Source organism: Elephantulus edwardii, unplaced genomic scaffold (assembly GCF_000299155.1).
Source record: "Elephantulus edwardii isolate Elephantulus edwardi_28Jun2011 unplaced genomic scaffold, EleEdw1.0 scaffold00209, whole genome shotgun sequence".
Lineage (NCBI taxonomy): Eukaryota > Metazoa > Chordata > Mammalia > Macroscelidea > Macroscelididae > Elephantulus > Elephantulus edwardii.
The window spans coordinates 914,063-938,668 of record NW_006399959.1 but is presented as its reverse complement, the minus strand read 5'-3'; the positions used below and the strand labels follow the sequence as shown (position 1 = coordinate 938,668).

At 44.0% G+C, this 24,606-nt stretch overlaps 1 protein-coding gene across 1 annotated transcript in view; it reads left to right on the top strand.

The window, feature by feature from the left end:
* Positions 1 to 11,919: 11,919 nt before the first annotated feature.
* LOC102857893 (chromosome unknown open reading frame, human C16orf96) overlaps positions 11,920 to 24,606 on the top strand; it is a 98,153-nt gene continuing 85,466 nt past the window's right edge. Inside the window, exon 1 of the mRNA XM_006897473.1 lies at positions 11,920 to 12,345. Coding sequence (XP_006897535.1) covers positions 11,920 to 12,345 — 426 coding nt within the window. The remainder of the gene's footprint in view (positions 12,346 to 24,606) is intronic.

The following is a 24,606-nucleotide window of genomic DNA, read 5'->3' as shown; positions in this document are numbered from 1 at the left end:
ATGCTCTCGAATGCATGAGGGGCTATGACAGTGGCATGCTACCCTATGGTAAATTTGTCTGCATCTTTCATTAGGACCGCGGCAACTGCAATGGCCTTCAGGCAGACTGGCCAACCACTGGCCACTGGATCTAGTTTCTTGGACAAATAGGCCACTGGCCATTTCCAAGGTCCTAAAGCTTGCAACAACACATCTTTAGCCACCCTGCCTCTTTCATCTATGTATAAGGTAAATGGCTTGGTCAGTTCTGGTAAGGTGAGGGCAGGGGCTGAAAGCAAGGCTTTCTTAATGTCCTCAAAAGCTGTGTGATGTTCAGGATTCCAGGTAAATGGTTCTTGGTTTCTGGTTAGAGGATACAGGGGGGCTGCCAAAAAGGCGAACCCGGGTATCCACAGGGGACAAAACCTGACTGTCCATAGGAATTCTTTCACCTGCTTCGGTGAGGAGGGAGTCAGGATGTGCATTACAGTCTTTTTCCAGGCCTCTGTTAGTCACTTTTGGCGATCTCTCAGTACATACTCTGAGTAAGTTACTTCAGTTTTGCACACCTGGGCCTTTCTGGCTGAGGCACGATAGCCTAAAGTCCCCAGCTCTATTAGAAGCTACTCTGTACCTTCAATGCATTCCTCTTTGGTTAGGGCGGCTAGGAGTAGATCATCTACATACTGTAACAAAGTCACCTGAGGGTTGCTGGTCCGGAACTCACTGAGGTCTCGTTGCAAGGCTTCATGAAGTAGGGTCAGCGAATGATTGAACCCCTGAGCTCATCTACACCAGGTTAATTGTCCAGTTATCCCGGCCGCAGGGTCTCTCCATTCAAAGGCAAAGATAGCTTGGCTAGCAGGATGCAAGTTCAGACAGAAAAAACCATCTTTCAAGCCTAAGACAGAATACTATTTTCTCTCGGGTGGTAGCATGCTGAGGAGGGTGTAAGGGTTAGGAACTGTGGGGTGTATGTCCTGCACTCTCTGATTCACTTCTCTTAGACCCTGCACTGACTGGTAGTCATTTGTCCCTGGCTTTTTCATAGGGAGGAGAGGAGTGTTCCAGGGGGATTGACATGGCACTAGAACCTCTTGTTTTATTAACTTGAGGATGTGTGGTCGGATTTCTTCCTTGGCTTCTTTACTCATAGGATATTGTCTAACTCTAATGGGGGAGGCATCCGCTTTTAATTTTACGACTTTTTTTTTTTTAATTTTACGACTATTCATGGAACATTTTTAGCCATACTTAAACCCCCTGTTTCTGCCTAGGCTTCTGGGAAGTCTTTTAACTAATCTACGAGGTCTGAGTCTTTAGCCTCTGTCTCTGGTTCATGGAGCTTATATTTTTCTTCTAGTTGAACTACTAGGGTAGAGTGCTGGGCTTGTTGCTATCTCAGGTAACTTCAGGCCCCTTTGGAGTGAACTGAATTTGGGCTTTCAGTTTAGTTAGGAGATCTCTTCTTAAGAGTGCACCCAGGCACTCTGGTATAACAAGAAAAGAGTGCGTCACTTAATTTTTTCTTAGGTCCGTCCGTTCCGTGGTCCATGGGCAGAATTTTTGTCCAGTAGCTCCTAGCACTAGTGACTTCTTTGTGCTAATCTTCCCCAGGGGCTGCTTCAGAACTGAATGTTGTGCCCCTGTGTCTACCAGGAAGTTAGCGGGGTTTTTTCCCCTACAGATATAGTTATTCTAGGCTCGGGGAACGTATCTGAGATCTGTCTTCTCTAGTCTTCATCTAGGGTGAGAATTTTTGACGGCTTATTCTTTTTCTTGGGACACTGTTTAGCCTAGTGTCTTTTGTCTTTGCAGTATGCACAATGGTCTTTGTCTAACTGCAGGTTTTTTTTTTCATATTGCTTCAAACTCTTAGTGCCCAGGTGTCCTGTCTCTCTAGACCCTGCTCTATCTCTTTCTTTTTCACTCACTACTGTGGCCAAGATTTTTGTCAAGTTTCTTTCTTGACGGCGGTCTTGCTGGTCCTCACATTCTTCTTTCTTTTCTCTCTCTGCCTTCTCTTCCTCTGTCTCCCTCTTGTGGTACACTTTCTCAGCTTCTTTCACTACATCCCTCAATGTAAACTCTTGTAACCGCTCTATGCGCTGTAATTTTTTCCTGATGTCTGGAGTAGATTGCCCAATGAAGTCTATGACTACTGCTGCTTTCTGTCCCTCTGACGCAAGGTCAAAGGGAGTGTATCTCCTATAGGCATCCATTAGTCTTTCTAGGAACACAGAGAGTGGTTCAGTAGGTCCTTGAAGAACTTCTCTTACCTTAGCCAAATTAGTGGGGCATCGTGCAGCCCCTCTGAGACCCGCTACAAGAGCCCAGCGGTAAGCGGATAGCTGCTTCATACCTTCAGCAGTGTTATAATCCCAGTTGGGGCGAATGAGAGGAAATCCCGCATCCATGGCAGCAGGAGTCTGGACTGGTTGTTCTGCATCATCTCGGACATTTTTCCTGGCTTCCGTCTGAATTCTCTCTCGCTCCTCAGTAGTGAAGAGGACTTGGAGAAGTTGCTGGCAATCATCCCAAGTAGGCTGGTGAGGGAACATGAGGGACTCAATTAGTCTAATAAGCCCTGTGGGGTTATCTGGTTAGTCTTCCAATTATAGAGGCCAGCAGAGGAAAATGGCCAGTACTGGAGGGGTTGGAGTTGTCCTGGCTCTGGGGGCCCTCCGTACACTCATAAGGGGAGAGCTACAGTGGAATCTGGGCTCTCTAGACTCCTCTGACTGTGAGTCCCCCGTGCTGGTCCCTGGGGGGGCACTTGAAGGGATGGGGGGACCTGGATCAACCTGGCCCTGATATGGGGGAGGATTGTTGTGCATCTCAGGCCACTCAGGTGGATTTTCAATCTCAGGATAAATTTTGGGTGGTGCCGATGGCGCAGCTTCTGGGGCCAGAGGAATTCTGGACTCAGAAGTTCGGGGTTTTAGGGCTAATGTGCTCGGAGGGGTGGTATGTTTTTTCAAAACTCAAGGTTTTACCCACGGCGGTGGATTCTGCACTAAATTCTGCCACACGATGATGTATGGCTGTTGGTCAGGATGTGCGTTTGGTCCTTCCTGGAAAACAAAATCTTTAACAGCCAAAATGATTGTTAGGTCAAATTCTCTCTCTGGTGGCCAACCAACTCCCAGAGTGGGCCACTCAGAGTTATAGAAGGTTTGCCAAGGTCCTTTTCTAACGTTAACAGAGAGATTATTAGCCCTGGTTCTTACTTCAGAAAAATGTCCTAAAGTCAGGGATAGTAGTGTCGTCATAGTCTGTCCTATATTAGTCGCCCACAGAACACAGCAGACACTCACAAGAAATACGAGACACACAAGAAGCTCTTTCAACTAAATGAAAGCTGCTTCAGACGGGAGAGCCCTCCGGGGCCCTCCTCTCCGGTGGGACACTCTAAGTCCCTCAGACGGACTAGAGACTATTAAAGCCTCTGGATCCGTATTCTACCCAAAGGACGTCTCTCTAGGGCTGTGACTCGTGGTTTTTCAAGCACGTCTGCTTTCGCCACAGCAGGCAAACTGAAAGTAAGCTGAAAATAAAACAGATTTATGAACACACAGGTTTGGCGGCGCCACACAGACAAAGAAATTTTAGAGGATCCTCTTACCTCCAAGTGGCTGACTGGTGGGTTGCAGGGGTGGCTGCTCGATCCCAGACGAAAGAGCCCCCAAATGAAAGACCCCAAACTAGGGCTTTTACCCAGACCGGGCGCGACCCCGAGCAACTCACACCAGATCCACTCGCTGCAATCACAAGAGGTTTTATTGACGAAGCTTCGGGACGACTTGTATCTCACGCAGGAGACAGTGAAGTCGACCCCGAGCCCAAAAAAGCAAGGGAATTTATACAAGGTCTAGGGGTTCTTTGGCGTGAAATCAGCTCATTGGATCTTTGGCAAAGGAGAAGTTCAATTTTAGGTCAGTTACCTGCTGCTGACATTAGTTCAAATATGGGTTTTGCCAGTAAATGTTTGTTCAGTTTGTGGTCAGCTAGTTCCTGGAACACAAACATTCACACAAGATCAAAGGTATAGGTTCTTACAATACTTGGGTGTGTTGACATTGTTTAAAAAATTTTCCTTTCAATTATCCAAAATTTAATGTAAGTTGTTCCCGTAAAATTTCTAACTATATTAGCTCTGTTACCAAGGATAATTCAGTTGTTATTCTAAAGAATCCTCCTCTTGTTATGACATTGGTAAAGTTAAATGATATTTGGTATGATAATAATGCTTGCAAATTTTAAAAGAGTTATATAAGTTATCATTAAGAACCGAGAGAGCTGTAGGACTTGTTATTGTAGAAATTGTTTCTCTTATCCCTATGATTGTCTCTACTTCTGCTGTACCTTCAACACAAAAAGTCCACACGGCTACGTTTTTAATTGGGTTAGTGCATATTGTGACAAAAAATTTAAAGCAAAAGAATGTATATTCAATCAATTATGGCCTAAAAGTTAAGGGAACGTGGTCAAAGACCAGTCACTCCTTTTGGAGGTCCTTAATAGGCTTTCTTTTGCTTATTTCTTTTGGCCCCTGGGCAATTCAGAGGCTTGCATGCTTTATCAAGCAGCAGGTGTATCCATAGCCTCCTGTCCCATACAAGTCCATTATCAAAGACTGCAAATGGCCAATAAAGAAAATCCGTGATAATACAAGCTAATAAACCGGGCATCCAGAGATGAGTAAGAGACACTGGCCCCTGTTTCAACCTAAGACAGGCGCCGGTTTCATACATGGTCAAACAGGAGAGCACCAAAGGTAATCCTGTTGCGCTTTTGCAGTCTTCAAATAATTATAAAAAACAGGGAGGATCTGTTGGAGACTGCTAGTTCAACCTAGCTGAAGCCATTTTGTGATTCTCTAAGGACATGTTTGGACATGTTGCCCTACCCTGGGAGGACAGGTTTCAGTTTACTGGGAATGCCCAACCTTACTTCTCCTTTCCACTCCCCCCATTGTGTTTCAGTTTACCCCACCCTGGGAGGACAGGTTTCAGCTTACTGGGACCTCCCTGCTAAGTTTCTGTTTACCAGATAACTTTCAGCTTACTGGAAACGACATGTTTTCTCCCCCATTGCATACTTCTCATCCCCCCATTGTGTTCCTATATATAAAATGTGAATGCTTTCAATAAAATGAAGACTTGATCAGAGATTCTCGACTTGTCTTCCTCCTGTTGTGTCTCCTCCCCCCTCTTCTCTTTCTTTCCCTCCTAGGGTCACCGTTGAAGGTTCCCGCGGGCCAGGGCATAGACCTTTTGTCTCAAGAGACATTTGAGAGATCAACTCTTGGCATCCTCCATCACTTTCGCGTATCCATGCACTTTATCTGGCAACTGTATGCTTAGTAAAAAATTCTGTCTGTTTTGGCCAGCCCTGGTGAATGCACGTGTGTGCCTGTAGCTGGCTACCTGGGAATGGGCTGGCGTGAGCTGCCTCTTCCAATCGGAGTGTGTTAATGTGAGCTGCCCATTCAGAACTGGGTAGGTGGGTTGGCATGAGCTGCCCATTCAGATCTGAGTGAGTGGGTTAGTGTGATCTGCCCATAGGGATTTTGGTGAGTGGGTTAAAGTGAGTCACCCACTCCAAATCTGTATCTGTTGCACAGTTGTGCCTGTGTTAGTTTCTGTACTTTAGACAGGAACCTGTAGGTATGGAAGCAGAAGCTCTCCACTCCTTGTTCTTTTTTTTTTTTTTAGTTTTCATTAGTTTATTATAAAAGGGAAAAAAATTCAGAGACAAAAGAAATAGGTTCTGTTGAGTCTACTACAACTTAGGGCAACCTTACATACAACAGAATGAAACACTGTCCAGTTCCACATGAGTCCCATGATTACTGGCATGTGTGAGTCCACTGTTATGACTACTGTCCTGATCCTGTCACTGATGGTGACTCCTACCCTTGTTGGCCTTCTGCATTACCAAACTTGCTGTCGTCTTCCTGTGACTGACCCTTCTTGATGATGTGTTCAAATCAAGTGGGTCACACAGTGCTCTGTTGTGATCCAAAGGTTTTCATAAGCTAATTTTTGGAAGCAGGTCACCAGGCTTTTGTTGCTCATTTGTCTTCATCTGGAAGCTCTGCTGAAAGCTGTCCACCATGGATGATGCCACTAGTGTTTGCAATACTGGTGACATAGCTACCAGTATCACAGCCATATGCAGCCATCACAATATGACACATTGGTAAGCCTTAATCTCTATTTTTTTCTGAGGCTGAACAACCTTCAAACACAGCATCCATGGTCTGCATGCACTATACAAGCTAGCTCCTTAGCTGGTGAACTCTTTGTTCTTTTTAGCACTTTGATTGATGTCTGCTTGTATCAGATCTGATTGAAGTTGCATTGTATTTAATGAGTTAAACTTGTGCTGTATCTGATGAGTGAAAGTTATATTTGATAAGTAAAATTTGTGCTGTATCTATCTGATGAGTGAAAGTTGTAACTGATGAGTAAAACTTTTGCTCTGTCTGATCAAAAGCTGTATTGTTATTGTATCTGATGATTGTGTACCTGTGTCACATCTAAAGATTGCACATGTATTAACACTGTTCTTTTGTTCATTTCATTTTAGATCATTGCTCAAAAGTAAGAACAAAAGTTTTCATTCTGGTAAAAAAGTCTGTTAGAAAAGAATTCTGTATGATTGGCCTATTTGCTAATATTATCCTTGGCCAAAAGAATATGTTTTATTTCAGTAAAAATTTAGCATTTTTATGTTATTTAGGTTGTGGTAAAAAGAAAAAGTAGCCTTTGTACAGATCCTTAAATTATTTAGCAAGTAATATTATTTCACCAGAGGCCAAAGAAATGGAGTACGATCTGTATACATTGGCCCTTAATATTCTATACTATAAAAATGAGAATGTAGTGAAAAACCCCAAACTAGGGCTTTTACCCAGACCGGACGCGACCCCGAGCAACTCACACCAGATCCACTTGCTGTAATCACAAGAGGCTTTATTGACGAAGCTTCGGGACGACTTGTATCTCACACAGGAGACAGGGAAGCTGACCCCGAGCCCCAAAAAGCAAGGGAATTTATACTAGGTCTAGGGGTTCTTTGGCGTAGAGATAGCTCATTGGCTCTTTGCAAAAGGAGAAGTTCAATTTTAGGTCAGTTGCCTGCTGCTGACGTTAGTTCAAATATGGTTTTTGCCAGTAATTGTTTGTTCAGTTTGTGGTCAGCTAGTTCCTGGAACACAAACATTCACACAAGATCAAAGGTATAGGTTCTTACAATACAGATCAAAGGTATAGGTTTTTACAATACAGATCAAAGGTATGGGTTCTTACAACACTTGGGTTTGGGGACGTTGTTGTTGTTGTTAAGTGCCGTCAAGTCGCAGGTGACTCATAGCGACCCTATGAAGGAGAGTCCTCGATGCTTGGGTGCCTTTCATCCTCTCTTCAGGTTCATAGGGTTTCCGGAGGCAAGCTATTATGGAAGTGGATGCCACTCCTCCTTCCAAGTTAACTTGTGTAGGCCATACAAATAGTTAATTGGGTGCCATTGAGTCTACTATGATAACCCATAGCAACCCTATGAACAAGAGATCTGAATGCTGCATGTTCTTTCCTGTGTGATCCTCACATTTCCTGACATGCTCAAGCCCACGGCAGCAATCACTTTGTCCATTCACCTGATTAAGGGTCTTTCCCTCTTTAGCTGACCTTCCACCTTTCCAAGCATGGTGTTCTTCTCCAAGGAATTGCCTCCCCTCACAACAATCCTAAAGGACAGGAGATAAAGATCTGCCACCAAGAAACACTCTGGCTGCACTTTATTAAAAAATTTTCCTTTCATTCCCCACTTCTTTTAGTACAAGGTTCTAATCATAGAACCAAGAATCTCTGCAGGCAGTATCATTGCAGTCAGGCTCTCTCATATTTTGATATTGTTGTCTTAGAACCATTAATTGAACAGTACTGATGCGATCTTTAACAAAGGTAAGAAGCTTATTTATAATGCAAGGTCCAACTAGCAACAATATAAACAAGAGTATTAAAGGACCTGTAAGGGTAGACACAAGAGTAGTTAACCATGGGGATTTATAAAATAAGCTCTTGAACCATGTTTGCTGAGATTCTCGGTCTTGTTTTCTTTTGTCTAACCTCTCCCTAAGCTTTTGCATGGAGTCTTCTATTACTCCTGAATGGTGAATATAAAAGCAACATTCTTCTTTTAGTGCAGCACAGAGACCCCCGTCTTTGAGGAACAATAGGTCTAGTCCTCTGCTATTCTGTAAGGTTACTTCAGATAAGGAGGTCAGGGATTCTTTTAGTCGAGTAATTGATGGCTCTAAAGCCCGAAGATCCTCATCTATGGCTGTCTTTAACTCATGGTATTGTTGTTGCCCATTGACAAGTGCTGCAGTCCCTGTACCTATTCCTGCAGCTATTCCTCCTATTACTAATAAGACTGCTAGGGTTATAGTAATAGGTTATCTACGAAAACGGCGCTCAGGTGCATGATCAAATTCATTAACAAATTCATCATCAGGGTGATAGTATACCTGGAGCATCAGATAAATTAATACACAGTAATCAGAGTTAGAATAAAAAACAGCTAAAGAGACACAAGGGGTTAATCCAGTATTGCAGGCCCACCAATATCCGGTTTGGGAACTAGGTATCCCTTAGAGAGGGGCACTTGGGTAGTGGTGTTACATAATGAGTGGAGATTGCTAGGAGGGTTCCCGATACAGGTTCCAGTTCCTGAAACTTCAGTTAGAGTTAACTTTGTATCACTGTCCCAAGTGCAGTTATTATGTTCAGTGGAGTTTTTAGATGTTCCTGCCACTGCAATACCTTCATAGTAAGGAGGGTTGGTGGCTAAACATAGCCAACAAGAATCAGTGATTTGGGGGTTGGTATTATTTAGGGCACTAAAAGCTCCTTTAATTAGATTGAGGAGACGGTCCCTTGTAGAGGTGGGTTGTTTTTTTAACCCCTTTGGTGTGAGTGAAGTTGAGATGGGTTGACTCTGAGGTGGGACAGGAGGTGATTTCTCAGCTGGGGAGAGCCCCGCCAGCACAGGGTTGGGTCCTATAACTGTACTCTGTAGAGGACGACCAAACAGTTTTATCATAAATGATAGCCCATTATCATAGTTTTCTTGGTAAAGCCTGATTCCCCACCATATCCTGACTGCCATTGACGGGCTTTTTTGCCAGGTTCTGTAAAAGAAATTTTTAGGGGGTGACACCAATTACTACATGCAGCTCTTGCTTGTTTAATGGAATTGGGATTTCCCAGGCTAACTCGAGAGTAGTTAGCTGTCACAGTTATGAAATCCCAAGAGGAGGAAGGCTTCTAGTAAGTATTCCCAGTTGTTTCACATGTCTAGCTTCGGCAATAGAAATCACTCTGTCTCCTGCACTTACGAGTTAGCCCTCGTGTATTCAGGTCATGCCCTGGAAAGACATAGAAAGTGAACCATCTTAGGTTCCCCCTCTGTCTCTGATTTCCACAACCTGCTCGTCCTCCGATGGAGGAACCATAAACTAGATAAGCCCCAAAACAAAGCTCAGAAGACAGGGAGGAGCAGGAAAAGACAAAGGGAAATAGGAAACCCAGGTGTAAGGTAAAAAAGGGCTCAGACAACCAAGTGAAGTGAAACAAGGGAGTTCATTAGCAGCTCTCTGGGCAGGTTTGCGGTCTGAGGCCAGAGAAGACAGGGTAAGGCAGCAAAGTTGCAAAATGAGGAAATTATAGGCCAAATTTTATAAGTAGGTGTTGAGGGTAGGGTGGTTAGCTCAGTGGTCAGTTTTCTGAGGAGGATGCTGGTTAGGTGCCCTCTGTTAGTTCCCAAATATGGAGTTATTTAGTCCCTTTTGGGGAATTATGTCATTGCTGATGGTTAAGCAAGACATGGTTGGTGGTCATGCTCTTTTCTGATTGGCCATATCTGTCTTATACCAGGTAAATTGGAATGTCTCCCAGAAGGCACAGTGAGCATGGAATATTTGTTGCCTAGCTCCCAGGTGGCCTTTCACCAAGGACTAAGTGGGAAGAGTGCTACTTTGAGGGGATTGCAACCAACATCACAAAACAAAGTGTAGCTAAATTGTTTCATGGACAAATAAGGTATTCTGTAAACTTTCACCTCAATGACAATTTAAAAAGAAAACCCCAAACTTATGAACACCAAAAGATGTTTCCTGAGTTTGTTATGGAAGCTGGCATCCAGTCAGATACCACCATGAACTGTTGTTGTTGTTAGCTGCCGTCAAGCCTAGTACGACTCATAGTGACCCCAGAACTGAGCTATGTCATATCCTCTTCCATCTTCACTATCTCTTTCACTTGAACCCATTGCTTTAGTTACTGTGCTGATTCATCTTGTTGATGTCTTCTTCTCTTTTACTGACTTTATTTTTCCAAGCATGATATCCCTCTCCAGGAAGTAACCTCTCCTAATGACATGCCCAAAGTGTGTGAGATGAAGCCTTGCCATCCTTGCCTCCAAAAAGTATTCTGGCTGTATCATTTCCAAAACTTACCTTAAAGAACTTTTGGCAGTTGATGGGATATTCTCTTTTCCAGCACCACAGTTCAAAAGTATCAGTTCTTCTGGCATCCTTATTCATTGTCCAGCTCTCAGATATATGTATTTGAGAAATGATTGAAAAGACCATGGTCTGAATAAGGGTGAACGTTGGAAGCTCAAAGGAAGCTCTGTGAGTGTGACTTGACTGCGGTGGTGGGTTGGGTTTGGTTTTACACTTTTTGTACAAGCAGCCAGGAATTTAAAAGATTAATTGCACTGGGAAAGTCAGCTGTCAGGGACCTCTCCAAAGTACTGGAAAGCAATAATGTCAGTTTGGAAACTAAGTTGCACCTGATCCAGGCCATAGTCTTTGAAATCACTTGCTTACAATGACTAGATAGAAGGATAATTGATGCCTTTGACCTCTGGTGTTAGAGAAGGGTATTGAATATACCATGAACTTGCTAGGAGAACAAACAGGTTCGCCTGGATAAGGTGAGACCAGGCTGCTCCTTGGAGGCAAGAATTCTGAAGCTTCATCAGACATACTTTGGATATGTTGCAAGGAGGGACCAGTTCTTGGAGAGGGATGTCATTCTTGGGAAGAAGTATAAGAGAGGAAGATGCTCAATGAGATGGATTGATTCAGTGACTGGGATAATGGGAGTAGATGTGTCAGAGACAATAAGATTGGCATAAATTAGAGCAGGGTTTAGGGCTGTTGTACACAGGGTTGCTATGAGTCACAGGTGACTTGACGGCACATAACAACAACAACAACAGCAGCAACTGTATGTAATGAACAGATTCACCTGGGTTTAATTATATCGCAGAAGGTTGCTGTATGTGAAAATCAGGTGAATTTTTCACTACAGGTGACATTTTCCAATGTAGATAAAACTCTGAGGAAATTGTTTGCTACAGATTAGTAAGTAAATTGTTTACTACAACTGAGTTGTTCACAACAGGTAAAATACAGGTGAAATTGTTCACTGCAGGTGAAACCCAAATGAAGTTGTTCATGGCAAGTAAAACCCAGATAAGGATTTCTATACTGATTGGTAAGTAAATACAATTAAACTCACTTTGCTTGCTGTAAGTGGGTACTCACCATGCTTGCTGGCTAACCTGCCCCTAGGACTGACCATTCCCTTGTTCAGACATTCATCAAATATTAATTGAGCACCTGCTCTTGGCCAGCTGGCCCCAGACACCTGCCCGTCTCTAGGCTATCAGAAAGCACGCCCACTTGTCCAAGTTCCTTGGTGTCCTAGCAACCAGCAGACATTCTGATCTGAGCCCCTGGCCAGGCTAGAGGCCATTTTCTCCCTAATCTCTGTGACTCATTGACACCATCTCCATCTCGGGGAAAGCTCACCCGGCCCCTAGATCCTCCTAGACCTGAGGCCCAGCCCCCTCACCAGCACTATGAGTTTCTCCCTCACATTTAGGGAGCTGGTGAATATTGCCATCCCGACGCAAGGGGTGGTCAACTTCCAGGCACTACACATGCTGCTGCATGGCATCCTGGAGCACATCAACATGACCGACCTGAAGAAGGTGTTCTCGGGGAAGGAGGAGGAGGACTTCCTTCAGGCCCCTCTGGGGATGTTCACACTCCCAGAAGGGGTTGCCCAGCCCACTCCAACTCCCAACAACAGGATCCATGACATGTTTGATCACATGGTGAGCCGCATTGACAAGATGGAGAGTCAGCTGGCAGATCTGAGCGACATATCTGCAACCTTGCAGCTATCAGAGATCAGCCAGGGGAACAGGAAGCCCGTCCAGGATGTGTGGACCCTTATTAAGCTCCGGAAGATGGTTGAGGCCAATGAAGAAGCCACCAGCAAGGTAAGCCAGCCAGTTTCCCAAAACGCCCTCCGGTATTTACCGGATAGGTGTTTTACCAGAGCATCCTGCCTTTGACTCCTGTACCTTCATTGGATAAGCCTTTCACTATAATAAACATGCCTGGTGGCCCAGAGGTGCTCACACAGCTCTAACCTAAAGTTCAGTGGTTTGAATTCACCTATATGGAACTCTGGTGGCCAAGTGGGTAAGGAGTTTTGCTGCCAATTAGAAGGGAAGAAGTTCAAATCTGCCAGCTGCTTCATGGGAGAAATATGGAGAATTTTTTTTTCAATGCAGTTTACAGTCTCTGAAAACCCACAGGAGGGCCAGCTATGATATGTTCCAACTCTCAAGAGCAATGAACAGTAGCTCCATGGGAGTGGGAGGTATTTTTGTAAAGATTAAACCGAACCTACTGCCAGTGAGTCCATTTCAACTCCTAGGCACCCTCTGGGGCAGAGGAGATCTAACTGTAAGCCTTTACCTCCGCTTTCTCACCTACAGCAACCGCTGGGTTCAAACCATTGTTCTTTTGATTCTTAGCCCATTGTGCCTCCAGAGTTCTTAATCTGTAAGTATTATAGCCTAGAAAGTTCGAGGAGCAGCTCTGCTGTCACATGGGGTCAGTCTGAGTCAAAGTTGACTCCAGAGCACCTAACAGCAGCCCCTTGTACAGAGGGGAGAATAGAGCTTTGGAATGAAACCGAGCCAATGTTCAGCTCACATCCTTCATCAAGTGTTAATCAAGGGTCCATCATAGCAAAGCACCCATGTTAGTCGCTGTAGGTATGATGTGAACAAGAATGGGAGGAATCCAGAAAGCAACTCAATCAACAGGGGAGAAAGAAGCCACGTCCCTGACAGACGTGAGAGAACTGGCATGCAGAAATGTTCATGCATTTTACTGGAGGTACAACCGCAAGTGGTGGGTGTAACACAGGCTGAACCAAGGGCATCTGACTTGAGGCCCTGCTGCTGACTGCTGCTGTGTCTTCTGCCTCCTTCCCCAGCATGGGGTGAACATTCAGTAATGGTGGCTCATGAAGGAATAGGGCTTCCAACCTGAGTAAATGTCCATGAGGAACTGATTGATTTGAATCTTCACCAACAGGTTTTCTTTTTCAAAATTATTTTTTCACCTCCTAATTCAGCAGACATCTCTAGAGGCTCATTTTCTCGTTACCCTCTGGTTTCTGACTGCAATGGAGTGTGGGGGTCGGGAGGAGGTCCATTAGTGATCTGCTGTGACCTTGTACAGCACCCCTCAATATTCTTCCAGAGACAGCTTCCATGGATGGGTCCCCAAGAAGGGAAAGTCTTGGTGCCTTGTGGGGAAATGCCCCCAAGTTCATCTTGTCTGCTTGGAACTTAAACCTTGTTTTGCCCAAAGCTGTCCTGGCAGTCCTGCTCAGAGCTCAGTGGACATTCCCAGTTGAGGTTGACCACTCTGCAACCCTTACAAGGAGGCTGGCACATCACAGTTCAACTCAGCAAGGCAGAGTGGCATCATTATAACTCTTCTGGCTTGTTTTAAGTGAGGCTTGGGTAAGGAGTTTCACTTCCAACCCAAAGGCACTTGGTTCAAATCCATACGCTGCTCCACAGAAGACCAATAGGCATTCTCCTCTCGTGTTACGTATAGTCTCTGAAGATGCACTAGAGGGTCAATCTCAAGTCTGAACTTGACAGCCATGAAAATGAGGATCAGTTTGTTTTTTTCAAATAGACTGTAGCTGGTTCTAACTCAACAGCACATAACAACAAAAACAGACATGAAAGAACAGGCACCTGCTCACACAATGTGTATCAGGAGCTCAGTGGTTCAAACCCACTAGCACTCTATGGTAGACAAACAGGAAGCTTACTCCCAGAAAGGTTTATATTCTTGAAACTCTAATGGAGCATCATCATGAGTGAGAATAGACTCTGTTCTGTTGAAGTCATCAGACTTAGGGTGTCATAGCTTTAGAACATCTATCAGTTCATCTGTCCATCCATCATTCATCTATTCAGTAAATAAATGAGAACTGAGCACCTACTGGTGATGAAAGAGTGTTAGACACCTAATGGTGTTATAGTTAAAGTACTTGGCTGCTAAATGAATGGTTCAAATCCACCAGTCACCCTTCAAAAGGAAAAATATGATAATCTACTTCCATAAAGATTTACAGTCTCAAAGACAAATATGGCATAATGCCACTGTTATAAAACAGGACTGACATGGGGGCTGGGGAAAAACTAAGAAAAGAGGGGATAAATAATCTACACAGCATTGAAACAGATGAGGGAGAGAACTATATAAAAGGAATATATGACTAGGTATTATTGGCATGACAAAAGCCCAGAATAAGAGCTGCATAGTAAAGTGGTCTGGGGTGGGGGTGGAGGTCTGCATAACAATGAAAGAACTTTTTTCCAAAGAAAAAAGTGATCTGAGGGGAGGAGGGCAGGGAGGAAAATATGCAACAATGGAAACCCAAGTTCTTTATAAACTTTTATTAAAATCTCAATTAAAAAAAAAAGAAAAAAGATTTACAGTCTCAGAAACTCTTTCAAGCTATTTCTCCTTGGGCCACACAACCCCTTCCACTTTCATTTTTTTTTCCATCCAAAATATAAACAAACAATGTGCCGTGGAGCCACTTTCAACTGAGAGCGACCCTGTAGGACAGAGAAAATGAAATTGCTCTTCCATTTTCTCTTTCTCTCTCTGCATCTCATTATATGAATGTGTACAGTGTACACCTAACCATAGGGGCATAATTCACCCTGCTCTCCCCATCTGTAAATTCTTAACTTTGTCTCCTCTGTATAGTCACTTCCACAGTGTCAGACACCCTACAAACAGGCTCCAGGGACTTGGATGTGGCTATCTTAGGAGTGTCACGACTGAGCCATCCTCTCCTTTGGAGTACCAGCTGCATGTCAGATTCTAGGCCAGGTCCAGAGGGATTTACCTACCCCTTGGCATTCTGACTAAGGCTTAGTTGCTCCTTTCCTCCCTGAACACATGCAGAAGAGAGGTCAGAGCTGGGTCAGTACTTAAAGGGTCAGCCTTGAAGTGTGGCTGCCAAACCAGGACTATGAGGGCAGCCAGTTAGGGTCCAGTCAGATGTGTGGCTGCTGCTAAGTCTCCACAACAATCTGCATGATCAGAATGCCCAGGAGAGGACCTGTCTATCCCACTTAGCCTTCCATTGGTCAGCTCAGAGGCACAGAGAAGGCCAGAAGCTCAATGAACACAGTCCCTGTGGACCAGCCTCCAAGCCCAAGGCAAGTGAAGGGGACTGGAGGGAAGGTTTGCAGGGACAGAGAATACCCCAGACACTCAGAGGGGCCTGAAGAGAAGAGAACTCAGTGTTGGAATGAGGGAAGTAGAGGCAGAAGCTGCAGGAATGTCCTGGAGTGGTCATCTGCTGCCAGAGCAATTCCAGTAAAACTTTAGCCCATGGCGTTCTCGAGGCTGGGACTTTTGAAAACAAGGTGTAGGCCTAAGTTCAAACTGCCAACTTCTTAGCTAGTGCTGAATCATCTGCCTTGTCTCTGGTGACATAATTCATTAGGAGTTATACTGCTAAAGGTCAGTGATTTAAATCCACCAGGTGCTCTATGGGAGAAACCCAATTGGGGGGGGTGTCAATGGGAGTCAGAATGGACTCAGTGGGTTTAGTTTGGGAGTTTAGGGACTTTTGGCCCTGTCAAAGGGAGAATTCTCCAAGGTGGACAGAGTGAAGAACAACCTCCCTGGACAGGAGAGGCAGAAGCAGCTCAAGGCACGCTTCTGGGGAGAGGATGGGTTCTCCTGACCACCCCTTTGAGGGAGTAGTGGACACAGTGTCTGAGGAAGCCAATCAATCCCTCAGGGGCAGCCTCTCTCTGATGGAAAAAAGTTCTGAAATGTGTAGAAAAGGGCTTCACAGGCAAGTTTGTACAGCTGGGGAATGTCTTCTTGCCTGATAAAAATTGCCAAGGTTTACCACAATGGCTCATTGTCAGAGTTGCCACAGTTTCAAGGCCCAGGATGGAACAAGCTGATTAGCAAACTGTGGACATCTACCAGTTAGGTTGCTCCTGTAGTGGCAGCTCACCCATTTCCCCTCCCCCTGACTATTGTCAGGTTACTAGTCTTTGTGGCCCTGTAAGGCATCCCTCCAGGGGCCTGGCCCAAGTGAGAAAGCAGAAACCCACCAGCCTGAGTGCTCACCCCTCACACTCAGGGTGAATTTTTCCTGGGAAATGAGGGCAGGCCCCCGGGGCTCCTTCCTTCCAATAAATGAGAGAGCTCTTTTTTTTCCCTAAAATGGTTTTATTTAACTTTTATACTAATAGTATTATTTCATACTTACTGTTGTTTTTGTTGTTATGTGGAGAGAGCACTTTCTTGAGGAACCACATGGGACACCCCAGGAGCTGGTACCTTTGGGTACCCCATCATCAAACTTGCGGAAAGTAGTTGTGGTTTAGATTAAGAAACTCGAGTGATGTGACATGTGTCAGGCTGCTAAATCAAAAGGTTGGCATGAGAGAAAAATGAACAGTATGTGTGCATACAAATTTACAGCCTCAGAATTCCCATAGTGGGTTGACTCAACAGTGTGAATAGTGGAGAGATTGAATTGCGTCTGTCTTCCTCAAATATGTGATTAAGTCCTGGCTCTTGTCCCTGTGAAAAGAGCTCTGTGGCACAGTGGTTAAAACACTTGACTGCTAACCAAGAGGTTGCCAGCAGGAATCTCTTAGCCATTCTGTGGGAGAGATGAGGCAGTCTGCTTTGGCAGAGTGTTCTCACTGTAGGAACCCTGAAGGATTTCCATCATCTAAGGTCAATGTGGGTCAGAACCAATGCACTAGCCATGAGCTTGGTTTGGGTTGATACAGTTTACAAATTAGAAGGCGGCTGCTTCTTCTTATTATTTTTTTTCCCTAAGGCTCCAGGAGTTGACAGCATACTGATTGATATATTGCAACAAACAGATGCTGCCCTGGATGTGCTCACTAAGTTGTGTGAACAAATCTGGAAGACAGCTAGCTGGCTAACTGACTAGAAGAGATCAATATTTGTTCCCAGTACAAAAAAAGATGACCTGACAGAGTGTGGAAATTATCAAACAATATCATTAATATCAAATACAAGCAAAATTCTGCTGAAAACTATCAAAAAACAACTGGAACAGCACATAAACAGAGAATTGCCAGAAGTGTAGGCTGGGTTTTAGAAGAGGTGGTGGTAGCTAATGTTAGATGAATCTTGGCAGAAAGCAGAGAATACCAGAGGAATGTCTATCTGTGCTTCATTGACTATGCAAAGGCTTTTGACTGTGTGGATCACAACAAGCTGTGGCTGACTCTGAAAAGAATGGGAATCCCAGAACATTCCATTGTGTTTATGTAAAACCTATACTTGAACCAAGAGACAGTCATCAGAACAGAGCAAGGAGACACTGCATGGTTCACAACTGGGAAAGGGGTCTGCCAGGGATGTATTCTGTCTCCATACCTTTTCAATCTGTATGCAGAACAGATCATCCAGGACACTGGGCTGGACAAGGAGGAATGTGGCATCAGGATTGGTGGAAGATTCATCAACAACCTGCGTTATGCAGATGATACAACCCTAATTGCTGAAACTGAGGAAGCCCTGAAGTGTTTGCTGCAGAAGGTCAAGGACTGCAGCCTTTAATATGGATTGAAGCTCACTGTCAAGAAAACAAAGATTCTCACCACTGGGCCAATTGGCAGCATCAGTATGGATGGTGAAGAGATTGAGATAGTTAACAGTTTTAGTTTGCTTGGCTCCACAGTCAATACTCTTGGTACCAGCAGCCAGGAAATCAAAAGACGAATTGCATTGGGAAAGTCAGCTGTCAGAGACCTCTCAAGAGTACTGAATAACAATGACATCAGGCTGGAGACTAAGGTGTGCCTATGCATCGGAGAGCTGGACAGTGACTAGGGATGATAGAGAATTGATGCCTTTGAGCTGAGGTGCTGGAGAATAGTGTTGAAAAATACCATGGACTGCTAGGAGAACAAACAGGTTTGTCCTAGAGAAGTGGAGCTGGGCTGCTCCTTGGAGTCAAGGATTCTGAAGCTTCGTCTGACATACTATGGGCATGTTGCAAGGAGGGACCAGTCTTTGGAGAGGAACATCATGTTTGGGAGAGTGGAGGGACCGCGCAGGAGAGGAAGACCCTTGATGAGATGGACTGATTCAGTGATTGGGGTAGTAGGAGCAGGAGTGTTGAAGACAATGAGGTTGGCACAGGATAGAGCAGGGTTCAGGGCTCTTGTACATAGGGTCACTATGAGTCACAAGTGACTCGACGACACATAACAACAACAACAACAACCTCATGTAAGGGTTATTGTAGATTGAATTGTGTTCCCCAAAAGTGTATACGGAATACCTGCCTTTGTACCTGTGAAAGGACCTCCGGTGGCACACAGGCTAAATCACATGATTGTGACGGAAAGGTTGGCAGTTTGAATGCACCCAACTCCTAAAAGGAAAGACATGCCTGCCAATCCAATTATGGATGAAGATTCTTGTTTTTCGGTGCCTTTAAGTCAAATATAACCCATACCAACCCTGTGAACAACAGATCTGAGCCCTGTCCTATCCTATTCCATCCTCAGCATCTCTGCCACACTCAAGCTCATTGCTGTGTCAATCCACCTGCAAGAGGGTCTTCCTCTCCTTTGCTGACTCTCCATCTTCCCAAGCATGTTATTATCCTTCTCCTTGCAACATGCCCAAAGTATGTGTGTGAGACAAAGCTTCACCATCCTTGCCTCCAAGGAGCACTCGGTGGCACTTTTTCCAAGACATATCTGTTTGTTCTCCAACTTCATGACTCAAAGGTGTTAATTCTTCTTCCATCATCCTTATTCACCATCCAGCTCTCATATACATAGCAAGTGATTGAAAAGATTACGGCCTGAGCCAGGTACACCTTGGTCCTCAAACTGACATCATTGAGCCTCAATAGTTTGGAGAGGCCCCTGATTGCAGATTTTCCCAGTGTGATACAGCTCTTGCTCTCCTGGCTGCTGGTACCAAGGATGTTGATTGTAGATCCAAGTAAGATAAAGTTGTTGACAGTGACAATCTTTTCTCTGTCTATGATGATGTTGCCTAATTGCCCAGTGGTCTTCTTGATGTTGAGATGAAATCCATATTGAAAGCAGTATTATTTGATCTTCTGCAGCAAGTGCTTCAAATCCTTCTCACTTTTAGCAAGCAAGATTGTATCATTGAATAAATTGCTCAGCATACAGACTGAATACCTACACAGGATACTACCCAGACACACATCTTTTTAATTTAAAACCATGTAAGGTTCCCTTGCTCTGTTCACACAACAGGCTGTTGGTCTGAGTATAAGTTTCTTAGAAGCACATTAAGTGCTCTGGGATTTCTATTCTTCTCAATGTTAGCCATAACTTTTTGTAGTCCACACAGTCCAATGCCTTTGCATAGTCAATAAAACACAAATATACAGTCTTCTGGGATCCTTTACTTTTAGCCAAGATCCATCTGATATCGGCAATTATATTCCTGGTGCCATGGTCTCTTCTAAATCCAGCTTGTACTCATGGCAGTTCCCTGTTGGATGATCTTCAACAGTATTTTGTTTGCATGTGATACTAGAGATGTTTGATAATTTCCACATTCTGTTATATCACTTTTCTTGAAAATGGGAACAAATATAGATATCTTCCAATTAGTCAGCCAGATAGCCAATCAGCCATCCTCCAAATTTTCTAGCATAGACCGGTATAAGGATTACAGTCATGGAAACATTTTGGGGTAGTTCTGCTCAATTGTACAGGATTGATGTAAGTCAGAATCAACTTGATTGTGGTGGGTGTGGTACCTGTGGAGGTGAACATATTTGGAAAAAGAGGTTTCTCTTGTTACACTCATTGTAGGGTATGTTCTGAACCTAACTGCTTTTCAGTTATACAAGGACCAGAATAGACTCAGAGACATGGAAGGAATAAGTGGACATGTGTGAGGACCAGTCAGCAAGTCAAGGGACTGATGAACCCAGGCATGCCTAGGGCTGCTGGCAAAGTAGGAATCGGCATGGCTGAGACCTTGTGTGAGAGTTTTGCCCTGCAGAAAACTGGGCTCTTTATAGCCACTCACTGGTGGTGGTGGTTGTGTTATGGCAGCTGCAGGAAACTACAGGAAGGTCATTGAAGACCTGGATTTAGAGAAGTAAACAAAGCAAAAAAAAACAACCCAAACAAACCAAAAAAACAATAAAAACCCCACCTCACTGCCATTATGTCCATTCTCAATGTGACCCTGCAGGATAGAGTATAGCTGCCCCACAGGGCTTCCAAGCTTCTCCTTTGGAACAGTTGATGGGTTTGAACCATCAACCTCTCAGGTAGCAACTCACCAGGGCTCCCCCTAGCATCAGTCCACAGTCATTGAGTCAATTGCTACCCTTAGCAACCCTGTAGGACAGAATGAAGTAGCCTCATAATGTTTCCAATGTGGTAACCTTTACAGAAAAAGCATGCAATGAATAAGAAAGATGGAAGAACTGACGCCTTTGAATTGTGGTGTTGGAGAGTAGAGAACATACCATGGACTACAGAACAAGTCCATATATCTGGGAAGAAGATCAACCAGTGTCTCTTTAGAGACATGGTGATACTTTGTCTCACTATTTTGGCTTATTATTAATAGGGATCGGTCCTTGAAAAAGGACATCTTGCTTGGAAAAGTAGAGGGTCTTTGAAGAAGACAGAAGACCGTCAAAAAGATGCACTGATAACTGTGATTACAGCAATGGATTTAAGCACAGCAGAGATTGTAGGATCTGGGAAGATTCCCATCTGTTGTACATGTGTTGTGCCATTGGGTTAAGTTATGTCTCATAGAGGTCCTGTGAACAACAGATTTGAACCCTATCCTATTCTGTGTCTTCTAAGCATCTCTACCACACTCAAGCCCATTGCTGTGTCAGTCTACCTGGTTGAGGGTCTTCCTCTCCTTCATTGACTCTCCATCTTCCTAAGCATGAGATCCTTCTCATAACATGATGGAGACAAAGTTTCATTACTCTTCCCTCCAAAGAGCACTCTACAGCACTTTTCCAAGTCATATCTGTTTGTTCTTTTGGCAGTCCATAGAATTTAATATTCTCCTCCATAACCACAACTCAAAACTTCCTTCCCTTTTTCCCTTCCCTCCCTTCCTCCCTCCCTATTTCCTCCCTCCTTCACTCCCCTTCCTTCCTTCCTTCCTTCCTTCCTTCCTTCCATTTTTTTCCAGCATCTTTCTAATTGAGGTAGTTTAATCACATCTTAAAAATTCTGTTTTGCACATTTTCTTCCTCCTCCTCCCCAAGCCCAACCCACAATGCACCCCTTGTTCCAGATTGTTCTCATACATAATCACGTATTCCTTTCAGACAGTTCTTACCCTCATCTGTACTAATGCAGTGTTCATGATATATACACTCTTTCCACATTTTTCCTCAATCCCCCATCTTTCTATTTTATAGCATTTGTGTTATACAGTATTTGTCCTTTTGTGACTGAGATATTTCACTTAGAATAATATCCTCAAGGCTTTCCCATGTAATGGTTTATTTTTTCAGTGCTGCATAATATTCCATTGTGTGAATGTACCATAATTTTTCTGTTTGTTTGTTGATGGGCACTTGAGTTGCTTCCATCTCTTTGCCATTGTGAATAATGTAGTGATAAAAATGTGTGTGTATACATCTGTTTGAGTTGTGGCTCTGGTTTCTTGCAGGTATATTCCCAGTAGCACAACTGCTCAGTAAAATGGTATTTCTATTTACAACTTTTTGAGAAAGTACAAGACCACATTCTACAGTGGTTGTAGCATTTTACATTTTCACCAGAAGTGAATAAGAAATCCAATCTCTCAACAACCTAGCTAGCAATTTTTGTTTGCGGCATTAATAAGTGACAGAAAAAAACCATGACCTGAGTCAAGCACACCTTAGTCTTCAAACTGACATTATTGCTCCCCAATAATTTGGAGAGATCACTGATTACAGACTTTCTCAGTGCAATACATCTCTTGATCTCCTGACTGAGTCGCTTGATGGCACCTAAGAACAACAATCATTATAGAAGCAGACTGCCTCATCTTTCCACCAAGGAATAGCAGGTGGGTTCAAACCACCATCTTCTCAGTCGGCAGCTATTTGCTTCAACCACTACACCACCAAGGTTTCTCCTAGAAGCCAACTGACTTCTGTTGAGCCAGTTCTGACCCCTAGGTAGGACAGAACACAACTGCCTTTATAGGGTTTTCAAGCAGATAGATCTTACAGGAGCATACTGTCTCATTTTTTCTCCCTCAGAGTAGCTGGTGGGTTCAAACAACTGACCTTTTAGTTGGCGGTCCAGTACTTAACCCACTGCATCATTAGGGATCCCAAAGTACTGAAAAGCAACAATGTCAGTCTGGAGACTAAAGTGTGACTTAATACAGTCTTTGCAATTACTTGCTATGCATCGGAAAGCTGAACAATAACTAGGGATGATAGAAGGAGAATTGATGTCTTTAAGCTGTGGTGCTGGAGAAGAGTATTAAATATACCATGGACTGTGAGGAGAACAAACAAGTTCATTCTAGAGAAGGCAAAACCAGGCTGCTCCTTAGAAGCAAGGATTCTGAAGCTTTGTCTGACATACTTTACATGTTGCAAGGTGGAATCAGTCCTTGGAGAGGCACATCATGCTTGGGAGGGTAGAAGGACAGCACAAGAGAGGAAGACCATGGATGAAATTAATTGATTCAGTGACTGGGGTAATGTGAGTAGGTGTGTCAGAGACAATAAGAGGATAGAGCTATTGTACATAGGGTTGCTTTGAGTCTCAGGCGACTTAAAGTCACATAATAACAACAACAACAACAACAACTAAGTTTAATGAATTTGGCTCAAACTTACCACAGTAGTGGTAATAAACATGAGAAGTCCTTTCTGATGGCTGTGACACACTCATAAATTCCTCATCTCCCTGGTAGCAAAGCAGGTTGACTTTCCCATTTGCTCAAACCCTGGATGTAGAATGTGGTGCAGCCTAACTGGTTGCCCAAGGTGGTGTTTGCTCTGAGCTTCTTATCAGGCCTCTCAAGGTCTCTGTCAACAAAAAGGGAAAACTGCAAGTCCTGAGGCCAGCTTTGAGTGCTCAGCCCCCTGGGGTGGCTTCTTGGACTCACTTCCTCATGAACTCAGCCCATCTTAGCCCTGGTGTAGTCCGAGGGTCCTGGGCAGACAGGTTCAGTCCATCGTGTTTCTACTTCCACCAGGACAATTCAGACCTTGGCCTTTAAGGCACTCACCCTTCCCAGCATGGGAGTCTAGAGCCAAGTTAGAGAGCAGACTGTGTACCACATTAACATTGCAGGTCTTAAAACAACTCTGAGATATCATCTCACCCCAGTCAGAATTGCAAAATTTAACAGAACAGCAAGCAACAGATGTTGGCAAGGTTGCGGAGAGACTGGAACCCTTATCCTCTGTTGCTGAGAGTCTAAAATGGTGCCACCACTGTGGAAAGCAGTATGGCGCTTTCTCAAAAAGTTGGAAATACAGATTCCATTCAACCCAGCAATTTCACTACTGGGAATATATCCCAAAGAGACCGTAACTGACATCCAAGCAGATATATGCACACCCATGTTTATCGCTGTCTTGTTCACAATAGCAAGGAGTTGGAAACAACCTAAGTGCCCATCAACAAACGAATGGATAGAGAAGCTGTGGTATGTTCACACAATGGAATACTATGCTGCATTGAAAAACAAGGAACTCATGCAATATTATTCAAAATGGGTGGCCCTGGAGGACATTATGCTGAGTGAAATACCTCCGTCACAAAAGGACAAATACTGCATGGTGCCACTGTTGTAGAACGGGACTGACATTAGGGTTGGGGTGAGACTGAGAAAAACTGGATAAATTATGTATACTGCATTGAAATAGATGAGGGAGAGAATAATTTTAAAGCTATATATGATAGGGTATTATGGTTATCACAAGAGTCCTGAATAAAGGTTGCATAGTGGAGTGTACTCAGGGTGGTGAAAGGGAGGAGGGGAGATCATATACCAAAGAAGGAATCTTTCTTTTGCTTTTCAAAGAGAGGAGCAAACTGGGTGGGGGGAGGGCTGGGCAGGGAGAAAAGTGCAACAATGAATGCATGGAAATCCAAAATCTCTGTAAATGTTCATTAAAATTAATAAAATAAAATTTTTAC